Here is a 22,197-nt window from a genome sequence, read left to right on the forward strand (position 1 = left end):
CAAGAAGCTTCATGATCAAGTTATCATGTTAATTTGGGTGATAAGCCACTCCGTGGAGTAACTCTTCGCCATGTTCCTTTCTTAATTTTGTAAATGTGATAGACTAAGGCACATGGAAGATGCAAAGTTTGTTAATTTTTTATTTATTTTTTCTTAATTACTCCTTAATCTCTTGCTCATTCAAATTTTCAATTTAATCTATCTTATTCCACTGTCTAAGATATCTAATGAGCCAAAGAATGCAAGATTTGAACAAATAAGCTAAGATAAAGACTTGAATTAAGTTTCCTACAATGGAAAAATCGTAGAATGCATGTTAAAAGGAAGCCAAAAATATTTAAGAAATCCAAGGTACTCATGTAAACATAGTTTTCCAAACTTCCATAGCCGGTTGCACAAGGCATAAGCCAATCTCTACTCACATGCACAATAGAAAAAAAGAAAGCATGCATGCAAGCATCAACAATAATAGGGGTATGAGTAGAAAATGCTCGACATGAACACATAGTTCTACTTGGCTTATAAAGTTGAGATGTTTTAACTGATCCTTTGCTTGTGCTCAAAAAAACACATTGCACATCAATTCATTTCATCTTGGAATTACTAATTTTGAACAAATAATTTCAACCAATTATAACTTTAAGTTTCACCATTTCAAAAAGGATTCTTTATAGTTTAATTTCACTGTAAATTAAATCAAAACTATCTTTTCCCAAAAAATAATCTAGATTACTATTGCAAGCCGAGATAACAATTGATGGAAACTACATCCCTCCTATGTGCTCTAGTGAGGGAGCTCAGATGACGATCAGGAAGGACACTAAGATAGAGGTTGTATGCATCCTGATAAAAGAGCATAGATCTCAAAGTGGTGATCTGAATATGATGAAGGCTACCAAACGTGTCTATAAAAACTGCCCACCAACCGCAGCCGTATGATAGATCTGTCTTGGTTTATTGCCTTACTTTGAGGCCAATTAGACCCAACCGACCACATCACTAAGAAATAGACTAAAGAAGAGAGCTACAATTAGACTTACTCATAGACCCAACCGACCACATCACTAAGAAATAGACTAAAGAAGAGAGCTACAATTAGACTTACTCATGGTGAGAATAGCAACCCCCACTTGCACATAGCTTATTTGGTGTGATACCAAACCTACATAAACAGTCTCTTAGCCATATGGCCCATATAGCCAAGCCTCTGTGTGAAAACTGAGATCTATACATGACCTCGCCTCATAAAAAGAACCCTACAACATAGAGCTTGCCAATCCTTGTGCAGAAATCAAAATAATGAGGGTGAACCTTTGGCAATATAGCTAAACCTCTGTGTGAAAACCGAGATCTGTACTCACACACGAAACGACCTCCCCTCATAAAAAGAACCTTACAACATAGAGCTAGCCAATACTTGTGCAGCAACAATCAAAACGATGAGGGTGGAGCATTTATTTCCAACAAACCCATTAGAAATGTCACATTTGAATATTGCATATTCCAGTTGTTACATGTTTGTCAATAAGGATTTTACAGTATTTTTGAGTTGTACATTGAATGTTCCATTAGCTACAAAGTTTTTCTTTTGTTCAATAATTGATGGCATCTAAATTTCTGCATTAAAAATACAATACGAGAAACGAACTGAGTCCTCCAGTTTTACATCATGCGAAACAGCTACTTTGCTTTTGCATCTTATCATCCCCTTCGATAGGTTCGCACAACCAGAGTTTACTCAAATCATTTAAAAAGAGGAAAAATCTAACTTTATATGCTCGATGCCAAATCTTCAGCTCTACTTTTTAGTGAAGTATTTGCATGCATAAACCCCACCTGTGAAAGGGCAACATCTCACCCCCTCCCTCGTCCCACATGGGCAGGGGACCTCGCTTGCCCCATCACTGACCATCCTATGGGCAAGGGATCTGTCACATCAACACCCTTAAAAATGTCACATTTAGGCATTCCGTATTCGAGTTGTCACATGTTTGTCAAGAAAGGCTTTTGCAGTGTTTTTGAGTTGTACATTGGCTGTTCCACTAGCTACAAAATTATTCATTTGTTCAATAATTGATGGCATCAAGATTTCTGCAACAAAAACACAACATTGTTATAGACATAAATTAAAGTTCAGTCTTGACCCTGTAGCCACTTGCACACAAATAACAACGAAGCTAAACATTTTCCCACTCAAAAATCAAGCAACCAAAAGATACAGTCCCCATATCTTTTTTAATAGTAGTTGATAATGGCTAAGCATTCATGTTAACAGTTTATACAGCCTCTCTCTCTCTCTCTCTCTCTCTCTCTCTCTCACACACACACACACACACACACACACACACACACACAAGGGTGCAATCTCTGATGCTATAATGCATGATCCCGACTAAGCCCACAGTGCCATATGCTATTGTATTGGCCTCTCAGTGGCAAGAGTGCAGATTATGATGCTTTAACGCATGATCGAGTAAACCCACAGTGCTGTAAGCCCCTATAGCCGTAAGCCCCCCGTGTTGGCCAAGTTCTAATCAGCCCCTTTGACACCATTTTCCAGACCATCACGCCTACACATTAAACAGAAATCGCCTCCCATGCCTGGCTCTCAAGTCCTCTAGACAAGTTGGCACAGGAGGGCCACATTGGTATGCACACACCACTAGTTGGTATGACTCCGTATGAGTCACATGGCCTTAAGACAAATCGCCTCCCTCCCATCAAGTAGAGTCTGTATGCCCCTTCCTCGATCACTCACGGCAGGAGATCAACCGCATCATCCACCTGAATTCATCCTACCTTCACCCAAACTGGACATGGGTACCCTCAACCAAGCTTTCTCCGAAGCTTCAATTCTACAGAAATCATTTTCTAAGTGTGCCTCCGGATAGTTCAGTGAGAGGTCGAGCCATCTCCTCAGACATGTCCCACACCATGAGGATTTTCATTGGCCAGCTGAGGGTGTCATCACATCACCTCTGGATTGAGACAGGGAGAGGAGAGGGCATGCCACAGAATAAACGGTTATGAAGACCATGTAAAACTGATCATACACAGACAGCTACAAGATATGGACTGTCCTCTCTTTTGCTGTAAACCACCGTCTGGTGGACACCAGACATTAGAGTGGAGAGATGAGAACGGGGGATTTCCAAGAATCACAGGGTGATGAACACCTGTATAAAGCCAGGATTTGATAAAGGACTATCAGAGCATTACTCAGAAAGTTTATTTGGACACCGGATGTGTGTTCTGCAGGACTTCTTCCCTTATGAATGGTTTATAAGGTTATCTGTTCACACTTATTTTAAGTGGGTGGACATTTTAGGAGCCTTAGCATACACATTGGGTGGACCAGAATTGTAGTATTTCACACAGAACAGGCGCCCATATCTCATGGATGAATTATGGTTTTATTATATTCATGGCAGCTGTTTTTCTTCTCCACGTTTTGGGAAAACGTGAGAAACAAAAAAAGGTGCTTTTGTTATTCTTGGCTCAAGCCTATGCTATTGATAGGCCAGTCAACCTCTTATGGAGGGGGACTCATGCTTAAGCGAAGAGAACTCTCTCTCTCTCTCTCTCTCTCTCTCTCTCTCTCTCGTACAAGCAAGCCAATAGCTGCTAAGCAGTTTTCCTTCTCCTGGCCGCCTCCAAGCTGATCATACAACTGGCCGTACAGAAGTTATTCTCTCTCTTCTTCCATTGTGGAGCTGGCCGCCTGCTAGCTTTACGGACAGCCATACAGCAACTGTACGTTCACACGTGTGATAGCACTGGGAGGCCGACAGCTGTTTGTGAAACTCTTTCTGGTCACTTACAGGCTGGCCAACAGCAGGCTGCATTTTGGTTTCTGCTGGTCGCCTACAGGATTGTCACGTGCACTCTCGTGCCATGGCTAATCTCCAGCATGAACAGCCTTAATCCCTCATTAATTATCAGTTGGGACAGCAGTTAGAAGCATTTACAGCAGTAGTACCATCAGAGCAGTAGCATCAGCATCAGCATCATCAACATCAGCATCATCATCATTATCATCAGCGTCAGCATCACCATCACCATCATCATAATAGTCATCATGAAGAGGTTGCAAACAAACAGGCAGACAGGCTGCTGGTGCTAGCCGACCTGTACCTCAGCATACTATACAAGCAAAAGTCCTCATTTTCAGCAAAGTATTCATAGTAGCATTCTCCTAAGTCAGTAGAAGTCATGTAGGACCAGAGGTCACCCCTATGGGTCTTACAACCCTGTGTTTTTCCCTCTGGAGGACAACAAGCAGGTGGGCACGAGGACGGGCACGGGACACAAAGCGTGGACAGGCATCAGTTGAATGTGAAAAGGAAACTCATAAATGTGGCCAGCCCAAGTGTGAAAGGGGACAAAAGGGATTTTGAGGTTATAAGGTTTTTAAAACCTTTGATGATAATAACATTATTTTTGAAAAAAAGAGCATGCGTTTTTAATCCTTGCTTTTGGCTTTTTGAGAAAAGCAATTTGAATCGCATGCTTATAAAGGCGAAGGTTGGTGGAGATTCAGGAGGGCCGTGTGGAGAGCGCCGGATGGTTTACGTGGCGCTACTGCGCATGGGGTGGTGGTCGCCGCCAGGTATAGCTGCCGCCACCAGGTACTACCGCCACCATAGCTGCTGCCGCCACCGGATACAGGGCTGCCGCCACCGGGTACTGCTGCCACCATAGCTGCTGCCGCCACCGGGTACAGGGCTGCCGCCACCATAGCTGCTGCTGCCGTCGGGTACACCGCCAGGAGTACTGCTGACTGCCAGGGGAGCTGCCACCGCTGCCGGGTATTGCCGCCACCTCCGTCGAGTGCTGTTGCTGCTGCCGAGTGCTGCTGCAGGCGGGTACTGCTACTGATGGGTGTTGCTGCACCTGCACGCATGGGTTGCTGTCGAGTACTGCTGCTGGGCGCTGACAAGGTGCTGATGCACATGGCCTACATCAGGGCGCTGCTGCACATGGGCAGCCAGGCAGGTGATTAGGTGGTTGAGCATGGGCTCCTACCAAGTAAAAAGCGACTAGACGACTCTACGGCTACTGCCAGTCGGGCAACCAGGTAGGTTTCAGGTAGAGGTTGCACGTGTGGAAGACCAAATGGCTGTGCATATGGGCTGCAGTTCGCAAACAGGAGCCAGGTGGATGCAGGCAGATTGCATGTGTGGAAGCAGCCAGCAAAGACATCTCCAGGTGACTGTTGGGTTGGACAGCACGACTTTATCTCTCTCTGGGAAGAAGGTGAGCTGAAGGAGGCACCAAGGGGCTAACAGCCAAGGGGTCTCTCTCTCTCTCTCTCTCTTCGCAAGCAGGCTTTGTTTACGAGATTTGGATACAGAGGATCAAGTTAAGATGCACAGGATGATGTTCTTGGAAGAGATGTGTTGTTGCTCTTCGTCTTGGACTTATGTGTATTCAGGGACGGCTTGACACATCCTCTATCTTTCTCTCTCTAGGTTTTTGGCATCGTGATTGGATGGTGCATATATGAGGATTTATCTGTCATGGAAACAGGACATTGGTCTTTCGAGAAGAAACAAGACTTTGGTATGGAGGATACAGGACTATGGTTTATGGATACAGGTCTTTGGTTTCATGAGGAAGGCATGTCTTTGGATTCATGTGAACAGGTTTTTAGTTTTCTCGAGGTTACATGCAAGCTGTGACTATAGGAAGGACATATGGTTTGGTACAGCCCTACTACTGTTTGGGAAAGGGTTGTGAGGTCCATGGTTGAGATGGAGAAGACCTTTTCGAACAGGGAGGTGTTGTACAGGTGTGCCTTCTCTATGGAATGCTTTGCTATAGTAACAAGAGATCTTATTTGGAAAGTTTTGGGTGAAAAGCTAAAAGGGATCCTATTGGTAAAGGATTCGACAAGTTGTACTTTGTACTCTTATTTGATCAAGTAAGAAATACCGCAAGGGGCGCCACTGCATTTTGGGGCCAATCGGTGTCTTTGTACTATTTGCAGGAGCATTCTAGCTCCCCTGTTTGTTTTCCTTTTTCAGGTTCCCATGGGTGATGAAGTGTTTTGTGTGCGAGTGTTTGTTCCACCACCCGTCAGATTTCTGAAGGTCCGTTTCATGGTTCCGTTGCCGGGACATTGTCGACTTTCTCAAGGAGGTCGAGCCCGTGGTTGTCACATCAAAAGCTTCAACATGTGGAAGGTGAAAAGGAAGTGGAGGAGACGGTATGAGTCTTTGCCTATATGAGGTGAAGAGCAAAAGCTGAGGATGAAGCTCAAGAGAAAAGACACCAAGGAAGTAGTCAGCCAGGAACAAGAAGCAGTTGAAGTGTTATGGTGCAAGAGATGGGTTGAAGGCTATGGCTTTTTGACACTTTGTCACGAGTGGTATCTTCACAGAAGCTTCATGGGGTTCGGAAGGCAGCACCTTTCTATGTTTAGCAGTGGTAATCTACTATGCTTCATTAGGGACTTTCCGAGGTATTATGGTATTCTGGTGCCATTGGATCTTGGTACCCTTGAGAATACATTGGGTAATACTCTAGATGTGTCAAGATGAGATGCATGTATGTTGATATGATACATCAGGTACTTTACCATGTTCATGGTGTATCACTGAGTGTGGCTCCTGCGGGCCATGTGTAGAGTGTGTAAAGCATCAAGAGGGACATATGTGGGAAGTACTTAGTGGATGTATAGTTTAGATGCATTGAGTGCTTTCATATGCTCATGTTGTACCATCAATCGTGGGTTCTGCGGGATATTCATGGGTGTAAGGCTTGCGAGCAACCCTGAGATTGTTATTTTGGAGTGGGTAGAGCATCTTGAGGAGCATACTGTTTGCGAATGCATATATGTGTCATGCATACGTTTGTCATATGTAGAATGATGCATGGTTTTGTTTTTGGCTAACATAGATTACTTGTTTCCACTTGGTTTTAAACTTTTGTTGGAGGTTCTGAAAGAACAAGCAAGAGTTGTTTGTCACTCTGACGTGACGGTTTGGCCTTATTATTAAGGATGATTGTTTCATCACTCAGAAGCACTAGAGGGGCATTGTTTTGGTCATATGGGGAATCTTTTGGATGCTTACTGTGTTATTGAGTGCAATCGAGGACGCTTGCTATTTTTTCAAGAGGGGGGGATGTTACGACCCTGTGTTTTTCCCTCTGGACAACAAGCAGGTGGGCACGAGGACGGGCACGGGACGCAAAGTGTGGACAAGCATCAGTTGAATGTGAAAAGGAAACTAATAAGTGTGGCCAGCCCAAGTGTGAAAGGGGACAAAAGGGATTTTGAGGTTATAAGGTTTTTAAAACCTTTGATGATAATAACATTATTTTTGAAAAAAAGAGCATGCATTTTTAATCCTTGCTTTTGGCTTTTTAAGAAAAGCGATTTGAATCGTATGCTTATAAAGGTGAAGGTTGGTGGAGATTCAAGAGGGCCGTGTGGAGGGCGCCGCATGGTTTACGTGGCGCTACTGCGCATGGGGTGGTTGTCGCCGCCACTGGATACAGGGCTGCCGCCACCGGATACAGGGCTGCCGCCACCGGGTTCAGGGCTGCCGCCATAGCTGCTGCCGCCATCGGGTACAGGGCTGCCGCCACCATAGTTGCTCCTGCCGTTGGGTACAGGGTTGCCGCCGCCAGGAGTACTGCTGACCGCCAGGGGAGCTGCCGCCGCTGGTGCTGCTGTTACTGCCGCCGCTGCCGGGTACTGCCGCCACCTCCGTCGAGTGCTGTTGCTACTACCGAGTGCTGCTGCAGGCGGGTACTGCTACTAACGGGTGTTGCTGCACCTGCACGCATGGGTTGCTGCCGAGTACTACTGTTGGGCGGCGCTAACAAGGTGCTGATGCACATGGCCTACAGCAGGGCGCTGTTGCACATGGGCAGCCAGGCAGGTGATTAGGTGGTTGAGTATGGGCTACTACCAAGTAAAAAGCGACCAAGCGACTCTACATCTATGGGCTACTGCCAGTCGGGCAACCGGTAGAGGTTGCACGTGTGGAAGACCAAATGGTTGCGCATATGGGCTGCAGTTAGCAAACAGAAGCCAGGTGGATGCAGGCAGGTTGCATGTGTGGAAGCAGCCAGCAGAGACATCTCCAGGTGACTGTTGGGTTGGACACCATGACTCTATCTCTCTCTGGGAAGAAGGTGAGCTGAAGGAGGCACCGAGGGGCTAACAGCCAAGGGGTCTCTCTCTCTCTCTCTCTCTCTTCACAAGCAGGCTTTGTTTACGAGATTTGGATACAGAGGATCAAGTTAAGATGCACAAGATGATGTTCTTGGAAGAGATGTGTTGTTTCTCTTCGTCTTGGACTTATGTGTATTCAGGGACGGCTTGACAAATCCTCTATCTTTCTCTCTCTAGGTTTTTGGCATCGTGATTGGATGGTGCATATATGAGAATTTATCTGTCATGGAAACAGGACATTGGTCTTTCAAGAAGAAACAAGACTTTGGTATCGAGGATAGAGGACTATGGTTTATGGATACAGGTCTTTGGTTTCATGAGGAAAGCATGTCTTTGGATTCACGTGAACAGGTTTTTAGTTTTCTCGAGGTTACATGCAAGTTGTGACTATAGGAAGGACATATGGTTTGGTATAGCCCTACTACTGTTTGGGAAAGGGTTGTGAGATCCATGGTTGAGATGGAGAAGACCTTTTCGAACAGGCAGGTGTGTACAGGATGTCACTAGCCTGGACATTTCCCAGTATGAAAGGAGTCTGGTGGACTCCAGGATGTCTAAATATTTGGAAAGTACAAGCTTTGGGAATGGGGGATTATCCTAGAATACAAAGAACCACACTCCTAAAATTTAGGAGAGTTGCTATTTTTGGCCCGCCGACTCCGATGGAAATTCTATTTGCGTCATTACATCTGGAATTGAGCAGATACCAAGAGTTGGCAAAGTGCCTATGACAGAATGTCTACCAGTTGGGATATTTTTAGAGATAAAGTTTATGGAAGGACCCATCTCTTAGATTGGGACATGTGGCAAGAAAGTGGACCAAAGTGAGACAAGTGGCCTGACACTTGTCAGAAAGTGGATCAAAGTGAGACAAGTGGCCTCACACTTGTCACTTCAGCTATTGTGTGGCTCTCCACTTGTCATTGTAGCCTTCTCTTGTCATTTTAGCTCATGGGAGGCCCAAATCTATAAATTGGAGCCCTCTCTCTTCATTAATGGAGGCTCTCTTGCTGCACACTAGCCTCTACCACTGTTACAGGCGGCCCTAATGATAGCTACTCTCTCTCTCTCTCTTGAAGACTGCCCATGAAGAATACCGGTTGTTGGGGACTGTTTTGGAGGCTTCCATTGGCGAAGAAATACTGAAGGCAAGGGTATTTAATCATTTATTATGATTTCTAGCCATTGTACTTCTTGTACCAGTCTTTGTACCTGCTGTACCAACCATTGTACTGGCTGTACCAATCCTTGTACTTGTTGTACTTGATGTACCACCCATTGTACCGGCTGTACCGGCCACTGTACCTACTGTACTAGTCATTGTACATGCTGTACCAGCATTTGTACTTGTTGTACTTGTAGTACTAGCCACCGTACCGGCTATACCAACCATTGTACCTGTTGTACTGGCTGAATAGAGAGTTGTACTTGCTGTACCAGCTCTATTGCATGAAGACCCGTGGTTTTTGGGGAAGAACCAATACCCACACGGAGGTATATGGATTATATTATTGGCTCGACATTTCTACAGCCTATGTTCCGGCTTGGTTGCCTCGTGTTGGGATGTGTTATGGCATTTGTATATGGATAATCCGGCATCTCCCGTGGAGAGAGTAAGGCCCTCAAAGCTTGTACATGATATTATACTCCTTGGATAATAAAATACTCCAAGGGGGGGGTCGGCCCATTCCGGCCTCTATGCGGTGTCACACGTGCAAGCTCCATTTTCAGCATTTGTGGATGATTTGTCCAGCTTTATGTTTTATGCAAAGTGATGATGGATATGTGTTAAGACTGTGGCCATGTTTAAATGTTTTAATATGCATTGATGGTATCAACAAGTGTGTCAAGGACCCTAGTCTCCCGGGCACCCGCCGCGAGTTACATTGGTATCAGTGCATAGGCTTTCTTGGAAGCGGAGACTTCCTTCTATCAATAAGGAAGAGAAAAGATCTCAAGTGGGGACCACACTTACCATCATTGCTATTAAGCATGGCCAACCACTTCAGAGCCTATGAAGCAAGAGCATGAGCAGTAGACAGCTTGTTGATCTAAGGATTTATGAATTCACAAAATTTATCTTGGAAGTATGGAGTTGGCTTTATGTGCATACGTTTAGCACTCTTTCCATTTGGATATTGTGGATTATATTATCAAGCTTACAAGCAAGCTATATGGAGATATATCTCAGGGATATCTTAAGTATATGCCATGCAAGGAGAAAGGTGTTATTGTTTGCCTTGAGATGATTTCACGGAAACATTGTTTATGGCTCCCTTTATTGGGATGGATTATATCTATGGAGATTTCTTTCTTGGACGAGATTTATACAGATATTGGGCTTCACAAGCAATTTCTATGGACGAATCTGTCCGAGTTTATAGAGAAGAAATCTTTGGGGTGGATATGATGCTTTTACGGATAAAGTCCACCTCTACTCCAAGGTGTGTGGTTAGCACGGAGTATGTGGTAAGAGGTATGGTATACAAGGATTATGGTATACAGGTCTATAAATTCCTGGACTTCTTTTCTAGGGATTTGGATCTATCCTCAGGTTTATGAATTATTCTTTTTGGCTCCCTTTCTTTGGGATGCATTGGAGTTACGGAACTCATGGTTCACATACCCTGTGTAGTGTTCTCTTGTCCTACGTGCTCTCTTGAAGATTGTTTCTACCATGTGTGGGTGGAACAATAGAGAGCAGATGGAAGGGAACATGGGCACTTCAAAGGGTAGTGACAAGCACAACATACCCTGTGTAGTGTTCTCTTGTCCTACGTGCTCTCTTGAAGATTGTTTCTACCATGTGTGGGTGGAACAATAGAGAGCAGATGGAAGGGAACATGGGCACTTGAGAGGGTAGTGTGAGTTTGTGACCGAAATGCCTACAAACTATTGGTAGCAGAAATGCTTATGGAACACCAGGCTATTTATGCCTGTGAGTGATTGTTTTATCTTGTTACTTGTGCCCACCTCTCATCCAAGGTGTGTGGTCAGAGTACCAACACGGAGTGCAAGTGGTAAAGTGGACATGATACCTGGTTGGCAAGGGACTTATGTGTATGCCAAGGGTCATGTGGATTGGCACATGTTTGTGTGTTTTTTTGGATTATGATATCTGGACTTATGGGACTGTTTTGTCTCGCCCATTTATTTGGAACATGGATTTATTTTTTTTATTTTTTTAAAGCCATATTAGAATCACTATCTCCCCATATAGAGGCCAAGAGGTTCATTGTTCATCTCACCATGCATGTGGATTCATGTTGGGATTGTAAGAGGGCAATTCAATGAACACTCCACTATACACGTGGATTCGTGTTGCGATTGTGGAGTGAGTGTTTCATTGTTTCCACACCATGCTTGTTGATCAGAGTTGGGATTGTATGGGAGAACATGGGAATTGTTGGGATTGGGAGAAAGGATTGCCAGAACTATGGAGAACCAGCTTTTCTGTCACCATGGTTTGTGCTCTTGAATGGCACCAGTTTGTGTGCATAGCACATGTTTCTATGCGAGGCACTAGTTTCTTGTGCATGGCACTTATTTAAGTGTCTTAGCACCTGGTTGGTGATTTTCATTGGCATATGATTATCTCATTGATATTGGTGATTGAGACACAATTGGCTCTTGTGCCTGTGTTTAGCATATCTTCCATGAAATTCTCGCCCATTTATTTTGGGACATGATTTTGACATTGGTATTATGGAGACTTATTTAGTCTCACCCATTTCTTTGGAGCATGGATTCTTCAATTATATTAGATTTTTGAGATTGTCTCGTCTCACCCGCTTGATGGGACATGATTATATCTTGAAGCTTAAAGTTGCGGACAACTTTTAAGAAGTTGGAAAGGATGTCACCAGCCTCGACATTTCCCAGTATGAAAGGAGTCTAGTGGACTCCAGGATGTCTAAATATTTGGAAAGTACAAGATTTGGGAATGGAGGATTATCCTAGAATACAAAAGACCACACTCCTAAAATTTAGGAGAGTTGGAAATTCTGTTCGCGTCATTACATCTGAAATTGAGCAAATACCAAGAGTTGGCAAAGTGCCTATGACAGAATGTCTACTAGTTGGGATATTTTTAGAGATAAAGTTTATGGAAGGACCCATCTCTTAGATTGGGACATGTGGCAAGAAAGTGGACCAAAGTGAGACAAGTGGCCTGACACTTGTTAGAAAGTGGATCAAAGTGAGACAAGTGGCCTCACACTTGTCACTTCAGCTATTGTGTGGCTCTCCACTTGTCATTATAGCCTTCTCTTGCCATTTTAGCTCATGGGAAGCCCAAATCTATAAATTGGAGCCCTCTCTCTTCATTAATAGAGGCTCTCTTGCTGCACACTAGCCTCTACCACTGTTACAGGCTGCCCTAATGATGGCTACTCTCTTTCTCTCTCTTGAAGGCCGCCCATGAAGAATACCAGCTGTTGGGGACTGTTTTGGAGGCTTCCATCGCGAACAAATACTGAAGGCAAGGGTATTTAATCATTTATTATGATTTTTAGCCATTGTACTTGTTGTAACAACCTTTGTACCTGTACTGGCTGTACCAGTCCTCGTACTTGTTGTACTTGCTATACCACCCATTGTACCGACTGTACCATCTTTTATACTTGATGTACCAACCACTGTACCTGCTGTACTAGTCACTGTACATGCTGTACCATCATTTGTACTTGCTGTACCTACTGTACCAACCATTGTACTTATTGTACCGATTTGTACCAACCATTGTACTTGTTGTACTTGTCTTTGTATTGGCTGTACCAATCCTTGTACTTGTTGTACTTACTATACCACCCATTGTACCGACTGTACCATCTTCTGTACTGTTTACCAGCCACTGTACCTGCTGTACTAGTAACTGTACATGCTGTACCAACATTTGTACTTGCTATACCTGCTATACCAACCACCGTACCGATTGTACCAACCATTGTACTTATTGTACCGCCGGCTGTACCAACCATTGTACTTGTTGTACAGGCTGAATGGAGAGTTATACTTGCTGTACCAGCTCTGTTGCATGAAGACCCGTGGTTTTTGGGGAAGAATCAATACCCACACGGAGGTATATGGATTATATTATTGACTCGGCATTTCTACAGCCTATGTTCCGGCTTGGTTGCCTCGTGTTGGGCTGTGTTATGGCATTTGTATATGGATAATCCGCCATCTCCGTGAGGAGAGTAAGGTCCTCAAAGCTTGTACATGATATTATACTCCTTGGGTAATAAAATACTCCAAGGGGGGGGGGGGGTTGGCCCATTCCGGTTTCTATGCGGTGTCACACGTGCAAGCTTCATTTTCAGCATTTGTGGATGATTTGTCCAGCTTTATGTTTTATGCAAAGTGATGATGGATATGTGTTAAGGCTGTGGCCATGTTTAAATGTTTTAATATGCATTGACGGTATCAACAAGTGTGTCAAAGACTCTAGTCTCCCGGGCACCTGCCCACGAGTCACAGGTGTGCCTTCTCTATGGAATGCTTTGCTGTAGTAACGAGAGATTTTATTTGGAAAGTCCTAGGTGAAAAGCTAAAAGTTGTACTTTGTACTCTTATTTGATCAAGTAAAGAAATACCGCAAGGGGCACCACTGCGTTTTGGGACCAATCGGTGTCCTTGTACTATTTGCAGGAGCATTCTAGCTCCCCTGATTGTTTTCCTTTTTCAGGTTCCCATGGGTGATGAAGTGTTTTTTGTGTGAGTGTTTGTTCCACCGCCCGTCAGATTTCTAAAGGCCGGTTTCAATGGGGCTGACCAAGGGCCTCAGTCATGTACATATAATTAGCCACCTTTTAGTACAATACAAATACAAGAAAATCCTGACACCGATCTCTCTTCTTCTTAATCATGTTTATTTAGAATCTTGTTCTTAATCAAGCTTAGGGTTGTGGATCAATACAGCAAGGCTTCTGCACATGCAACATTGGTATCAGAGCATTCAGGCTCAGCCCACTAAACATTGGTCCCAAGGAAGGTGCACAGTTCCAGCAGAAGAATGCAGCAGGGTAGCAGATGCAGTGGTCTGCAAACAGATGAAGCTAGAGGAAGCATTCCTTGAGGGTATGTACGCATAACTAGTACATCATTAAGCTCTCATATGAGTTCCAAAGACCTAGCAACAAGCATGATCATTTCTGGCATGTGACCCACCGCTGTGTTAGGTAAGGGAAAAGTAGGCATGGGGACAACAGTGGAACAGTCGATCAATTGTTCGGCAAGACTGGAAAGTGGAGATCAGAAGTGAAGGTGTTGACACAAAAATATCAGTTAAAATAGAAGGTCAAAGTCAGTAGTACAAGGAGGAAGGATGACAAAGTGTCCACCCCGTCATCAAGTTTAGGAGGAGGGAATGTCACGTGCACTCTCGTGCCATGGCTAATCTCCAGCACAAGCAGCCTTATTCCTTGATTAATCATCAGTTAGGACAGCAGTTACAAACATTTACAGCAGCAGTAGTACCATCAGAGCAGTAGCATCAGCATCATCATCATCAACATCAACATCATCATCATCATCATTATGATTATCATCCGCATCAACATTACCATCATCATCATAGTCATCATGAAGAGGGTTGGGAACCTTGTCGGCAGCCATGAGGGGGCATTCAGCCTGCTGTCACCAACCCATGGGGGACCTAGACAGCATGTCAGTAGCAGCAAGCAATGGCCAGCAGGAGTTGGGAAACATGTAGGGCAAAGCGCAGCATTGAAGGAATTTATTCATGAATTTTTGTCCAAACAAACAGGCCGATAGGCTGCTGGTGCTGGCTGACCTGTACCTCAGCATACTATACAAGCAAAAGTCCTCATTTTCAGCAAAGTATTCATAGTAGCATTCTCCTAAGTCAATAGAAGTCATGTAGGGCCAAAGGTCACCCCTATGGGGCTGACCAAGGGCCTCAGTCATGTACATATATTCAGCCACCCTTTTTTTTTCAACTGGCCTTTGGCCCAAGATCCTCCCATAGTTACCAAATTTCACCGTCCATAGACAGCCGCCCATAGACGCATATTTACCCACCCATAGGCGATGCCGCCGAGGAAGCACACCAAGGGGGGTTTTGAACCTAGGACCTCTTGGTCCTAGGCAAACACCTTCACCAATTGAGCTATCACCTCATTGGCATTCAGCAACCTTTTAGTACAATATAAATACAAGAAAACCTTGACACCGATCTCTCTCTTCTTCTTAATCATGTTTATTTAGCATCTTGTTCTTAATCAAGCTTAGGGTTGTGGATTAGTACAATTGGTATCAGAGCATTCAAGCTTAGCCCTCTAAGAAAGGTGCACAATTCCAACAGAAGAATGCAGCAAGGTAGCGGATGGAGTGGTCTGCAACAAGCAAAGCTAGAGGAAGCATTCCCTGAGGGTATGTACGCATAACCAGTACATCATTAAGCTCTCATATCAATTCCAAAGGCCTGGCAATAGGCATGATCATGATGTTCTGGCAGGTGACCCACCGCTATGTTAAGGGTAAGGGAAAAGTAGGCATGGAGACAACAGTGGAACACTTGCTCAGTTCTTCGGCAAGATTTGGAAGTGGAGATCAGGAGTGAAGGTGTTCACACAAAAATATCAGTTAAAGTCAAAGTCAGTCAATAGTCCAAGGAGGAAGGATGACAGTGTCCACCCCGTCGTCAAGTTTAGCAAGAGGGAATGTCACGTGCACTCTCGTGCCATGGCTAATCTCCAACACGAACAGCCTTAATCCCTTAGTTAGGACAGCAGTTAGAAGCATTTACAATAGTAGTACCCTCAGAGCAGTAGCATCAGCATCATCATCATTATCATTATCATTATCATTATCATTATCATCAGCATCAATATCACCATCATCATCATAGTCATCATAAAGAGGGTTGGGAACCCTGTCGGCAGCCATCACAGGGCATTTAGCCTACTGTCTCGATAGCCCATGTGTAAGCCCAGCGGGGCGTGTTGTGATAGATTCCACCACGAATCCAAGAGACAGAAAGACAAAAATGAAATGAAATGAAATGATATATTAACGTCTCTAAGAGGCCATAATGGCCTATGAGACCAAAACTGAGAGTACATCTGAAGTTGGTGTCTCATCAAAGAGAACAAGACTAAAAAGTACAATAAACTGATTGTCCTACAGTTATAAGAACAGAACTGCAAGACTCCGAGATGATACTGAGTAGGAAATACTGGAAAATACTGGAAAATGTATATCAGGTAGATCCATGTATGTTGATCAGTTGAAGTGTTGCCCTCTCCTTAGATCAAGTATCTCCGCCATGGGGCTGTCTAGAATGGAGAGGTCGTAGAAGCGAGGTAGGCGCCTCCGATGCGAGGTAGGCGCCTCCGATACAGAGAGAGAAGATAGAGAGAGGGAGAGAGAGAGAGAAGGGTTTAGGAAACTTTGCACAAGACACACTGAGCAGGGAACAGGCAACGACCCCTTTTAGGAATTTATTCAAGAACAATCCACGGGCTCGCAAGCCAGTATCAATACATCAATGAATACAAAAGCAAACAAATATGCCAATGTAGAAACTCAAATCGAAGTCGATATTGATGTCGAGGCACGAGATCCTATTACCGAGCACACCACGGGGATGACCCACGAGATCTCTCACCGGGCTAGTACCAATCCAAATCCAATATACCCGAGGCTTGAGGTACCAAGCGATAACAGTAGATAAAGTTTCTGAAGATCAGCTGTAGGTCTGATGCCCAATCTGGAGAAGAAACAACCCACAAAGGGTCATACAAAGGCGAATGAACCAGGACAAGTCTACAAGGCAGTATGGCAGCCACCAGACAATATAGAACTAGTACCGTGTAGTTGGCGCAGTTCAGCAGCAGGAGCTCAGCTCCGTACAGTCCAGACGACACAGGTGTACCGCAACGTCAGCAGCAACACAGTCAGCGCACAATTCAGTCGGACAACAGGCATACAGCAGGCGATCAGTCGGTGGCGCACCGTTCAGCAGGTGATGCACAGCAGGCAGTCGTCAGCGGCGGCCAGTATAGCAAGTGACGGCAGTGGCCAGTACAGCAGGTGGTGGCGGCCAGTATAGCAGGTGGCAGCTACCACAATAGCAAGTGGCGGATGATGGGAAACTTCCACGCTTGATTGTTGATGATTGCCAAGCTTTTATGATGATGATGAAGAGGTTCATGCTAGTTTTATACTTGAAGGGGTCCTTTTTGCCATAAAAGCTAGCCATGCTTTTGGTTTTTCTTTTTCACTTTGCTTTCCTCTTCCTACCTTTTATAATAAAATACTTATTCAAATATGGCCAGCTTTTCCAAAGTTCTTTGTGCTTTGCTTTTCTGGCTTTAGGGCCTTGCCTTTTGGCCCTAGGGTTGCTTTTTGAAAAAGTAGCTTTTTTCTTTTTGGTCCTACTCAATCCCCTCTTGCCAGTGGTGCTCTTGGCTCACGGTCAACTCAGTTTGACCTTTTTTTGCTTTTCTCTTCTTTTTCACCAAAATTGGCGCTTTTCCATGTGCAAACCTTATGGTCCCTGTCCCCATGCCTTCTTCCACTAGTCTAGTGTCCAGGCAAGGATTCCATCATGTGAATAGAGCTAGAAAAGCCAGATAGTTACATTCCCATGTCTTCTTTCACTGGTCCAGTGTCCGGGCAAGGGTTCCATCATATGAATAGACTAGGAAGGCCAAATAGTTACATTCCCTCCCTCTTATATTGCAGTTGTCCTCAACTACAGAGTACAAGTGTACCAAGCATATCCATATGTTTCCAGTACTAGCCCCATCTAGTGAGTCTTGTGCATCTCGACATCCCCCATATCTGTGGTGTCATCTACTCATGTGGCAACATCTCAATGGCTTATCTTTGACCAATGGCTTTGTTCTTGATGGTTTTTCTTCATGACTTATTACATGTGTTAGATAAAATAAATCCATATTTACCTCCTGCAAAAACTAGACACAATATAGTCAACAAACAGGTATGCATCATTTGCATCTACTGGGTATTCCAGGTACTCGCCAGGTAGTCTGGAGCTCCATGGACTATCACATGCCATAAATCCAAGCATTGTCCACGCATCAAAAACAGCACACAAAATCCAAGCATTGTTCATGGATTGTCCTGTTTGCTCTTATCAGAAACCAGTTCTGAGCTATCTGGCTCCTGAAGGAAACCGCTCAGTCAATCATCACGACCATTTGGTAACTATGACCGTCCGAGTGTTCATCAATAGTTATCTAGGCCATTTGGTCGCACTCACCGCCCAACTATGAAATCCAATACAGTCATTTGGGCCATCTAGCCACTTATGATCGCTCGACTATTCATCAATAGTCATCTGGGCTATCTGGTCGCATTGACCCCCTAACTATGAAATCCAAGGCATCTAGCACAAAGGCCGCCCAATGGGTCATCTAGCATTAGTGCCATCCAAATACAGATCTTGCTCCTTGGGTCATCTGGCATGCAATCGACCCAAACTAGAGCATGTCCAATTAACCATTACATAAACAAAATAATGATCAATTACATTCTAGAATATATATACAATGAAGAGAGCTAGAGGTACAATCCCTCCCTCTTAAATCTGTCTTGATCGCAAGTCGTCTACGTCTGTACTTCAAATACATCTGGACCAACTGCTTCCTCATAAGCTTGAAATATATCTAGATAGTCCTTGAAGTACTCCTCTGGCATCCATTTTGCATCCAATGGCGAATCATTCTTGAACTTCAAGACCACTATCTTTCCTCTTTTTCTTACAGAATGAAACACAATTTGTTCTGGTTGCAAAATCTCTTCTTGCTCTTCCACCTCTAGTGGATCCTCCAATACACGCTCCTCTGGTGATGGTCCTGTATATGGCTTCAATAAACTGACATGGAAGGCATTATGTATCCTCCAAAGTTCCGGAAGGTCCAATCGGTAACATACATCGTTGATCTTCTCAGTAATCTGAAAAGGTCCATAATACCTAGGAGAAAGCTTTGGGTCCTTCTGCTCCTTGGCTTTAGACTTCTCAAGTCTTGCTTTCTTGAATCAAGATCCAATTCCCTTCTTCAAATGAGACCTTCCTTCTATGCTTATCTATAGCTTTCTTTTTCTTGGCTTGAGATGTCTCAATAGCCTTTCGAACCTATGCAAAAGCATGGAAGATCTCTTCCTTGGTTCCATAGTTGCCAGGCGTTTCTGAAACGAGAGGTATGAAACGAGTTTCACAGGTTTCGTACAAGTTTTGTAAAATGTAAGAAATGAGTTTCGTTCGGACTGAAAAATAACTGTGGAAATTTATACATATACAGAATATGACTTATGTCATGACTCATACATGATACATAGCAAACACAGATTGATCATGATTCATCATTGTATACAAAAGCATGCTGCATAAATGAACATTCAACAGACAACAATGATTATAGCACTAAGCAGAAGCATAGACGAATAATGACTCAAATGAGATTACATATGAATCATGTAAATGAAATCCCTGCACTCTGGAGTCATCAATGATAAACCATGTCACATGATTCATGAAGAGACTAGAGTAAAGATAAATGTAAATAACACAAGTCAAACTGTAAATCAAATCCTAAATCCAAAGTCTTGATTCCTACAACAGAAAACTCAAGAGTCAAGACTCATCATCGTCTTGACACTCAGCCAGATCCATATCCTCATCTATATCATCAATATCATCAGCCTCATCCTCACTACTAGTGCCACTCCCAGAAGACTCCTGAAATGCATCCTCATCAAGTGGAGGTGCATGCGAAGTACTGGCACTAGGTGAAGCTCCTCCCTGAGATCGTGTGCAATGGAGCAGTGATTTCCTCGTACAGCATGGTGTATATATCCCTCTCCTCTTGTGGAATATCAGGTAGCTCATTGCACTTTGTGATGTCTATCTTGTTTGGGTTGACTCGGTGGGGCTCTATGGGGTAGTCCTTTTTCTCAAGCAATCATAGATTGCAGTGGCAAAAGACTAACCTCTCCAACTGTGTTTTGGATAGTTTGTTTCTCTTCTTGGTATGGAGTAAGGCCCATGTACTCCAGTTTCTCTCACAAGGCCCGAAGCTACAATCCTGAGAGAGAACTTGCATAGCTATCCGTCTTTGAAAGAAAACAAGATAGACATCCTCAGTGCTCATATTATAGGAACATGTTTTAAATTTCTAATAACAAACTATTGGGACTAAATCCCGAGTCCCAAGTCCCAAGTCTTACCAAGTGAGGTGCCTCAATGCCGTATTTCTCCCACCAAGAAACTGGCTACAATTGAGTCTCCTCTCTCTACAGTGCGCGACCCAAAAACACCGCTTCGATTGTGGAATAGAAGACGTCCATCCTCTAGCTTCAAGAGCAAATCATCATCATCTCCCACAAGCCTGCTCATGTAGGTTATCCATCCATCTTCTAATTCTCTGTTCACATACTGCTCCTCGCTCCTCCATAGAGGATGAAGGATATGGGCAACGCCATGGATAGGCTTGTGAAACCAATCCCAACGCTGGTTCCATATGCCTTTCAGATCCTGGACCCTTTATAAGAAAATCCAAGAGTAACAAAGTTTAGAGAGAATGAAAACATAAAGTTATAAATATTCTTTAGCCATGGGCGTACCTAGCTGCAGAAAATTCAGTACATAGGTCAAGAGCTTCTCCTATTTTGTTCATGAATTCATAAAGAAGGCCAATAGTGCTCCCCTCCATGTCTGTCAATCAGAGAATGTTGTACATGGGGTTCATCATCTTCACTAGGCTTGTTGCATCCTCCCACCAAGCATCTCTGCGACAGAAAGCCAGTGCCTTAGGATCATTCTTATCCTCCCATTGTTGCCACTCACGGCAAACAATTGTACGCGGCAATCCATGTCGTACTCTGACATGCCTCTCCAATACTATGAACATATACGCAAACCTTGTCTTCAAAGGCTTTAGAAGCTCAAGGTCACTATTTGCCCTGTTGGGTCTCTTGCAGACAAAATTGGCCATGCTTGATGCCGCAGAGAAAATATGAGACACCCAAGGTAGCTTCCCCACATCCTCAATCATGAGGTCCAGGCTATGCGTGGCACAAGGTGTCCAAACTATTGTGGAGAACTCTTCCTCAAGCATCCTTCCCATGGCCACATAGTTTGACCCATTATCTGTAATGACCTGCACGATGTTGGTTGCACCTATTTCATTGATTGCCTAGCGTAAGTGAGACCATATAAATGCACCTGTAACCACAATCCCTGCAGCTGATGCATCTATGGCACAGAGAAACATGGTTCCTTTGCAAGAAGAAAACAAAATATTGTATACATTCCTCTTTCACAGCTGACCATCAATTGCAAAGCAAGGTACATCCATACTTCTCCCTTGTTGCCTTCAAAGGCTCCAGCTCTCTTGTCAAAGCTTCCTTCTCATAGCGAAGCTCCTTGATGCGCAATGTCTCATAGTTCGGACCCTCCTACTCACACCCAGTGCGAGAGATGGCACGCATGGCTGACTTCCATCAAGGAGTCCAAGTGATATGAAAAGATAATGCACATTGCACAAACAACTTCGTGACCTCCCTAGTTGCCTCCTTCATAGCTACCTTTTGCATGGCTACTCTCACATCTCCTCGCTTGAATAGAGGAAGAGCACTTCTCTTAGCTGTTGGCAAGGACCTTGAGCTTGCAGCTTGCGACACCTACGTGCTCTCAACGTCATCGCTCACATCGATCATTGACCACTGAGATGTTGGAATAGCTGCGAGAGATGTTTCAGGCTGATCCCATGCAGGCACTCTATCAATAGAAATGCCCACCATTTCAGCTTTCAAGGCCTTGAGCCTATCATAAACATTCTTCGGCACTTTCGTACAAGGGCCAATGCCAAAGCCCTTTGTTCGGGAAAAATGAGCCTTCAATCTCTGAGCAACTCCATGGTGCTTCTCGGAACAAAACTTGCAAGTCCATTTCGTTGTGCCGCTCCCACCATATCTTGCATTCACAGCATCAAAGGTCACGTTGTCCCACAAAGGAGAGCTCT

General features: G+C 44.2%; 1 protein-coding gene across 1 annotated transcript in view; it reads right to left on the reverse strand.

The window, feature by feature from the left end:
- Nucleotides 1-1,474: 1,474 nt before the first annotated feature.
- Nucleotides 1,475-22,197, reverse strand: part of LOC147610530 (ARM repeat superfamily protein) — a 134,012-nt gene continuing 113,289 nt past the window's right edge. The window contains exon 7 of the mRNA XM_086786206.1: nt 1,475-2,091. Coding sequence (XP_086642332.1) covers nt 1,961-2,091 — 131 coding nt within the window. The 3' untranslated portion in view covers nt 1,475-1,960. The remainder of the gene's footprint in view (nt 2,092-22,197) is intronic.

Source organism: Cibotium barometz, chromosome 49 (assembly GCF_041138505.1).
Source record: "Cibotium barometz isolate CiBa-2024 chromosome 49, ASM4113850v1, whole genome shotgun sequence".
In the NCBI taxonomy this organism is placed as follows: domain Eukaryota; kingdom Viridiplantae; phylum Streptophyta; class Polypodiopsida; order Cyatheales; family Cibotiaceae; genus Cibotium; species Cibotium barometz.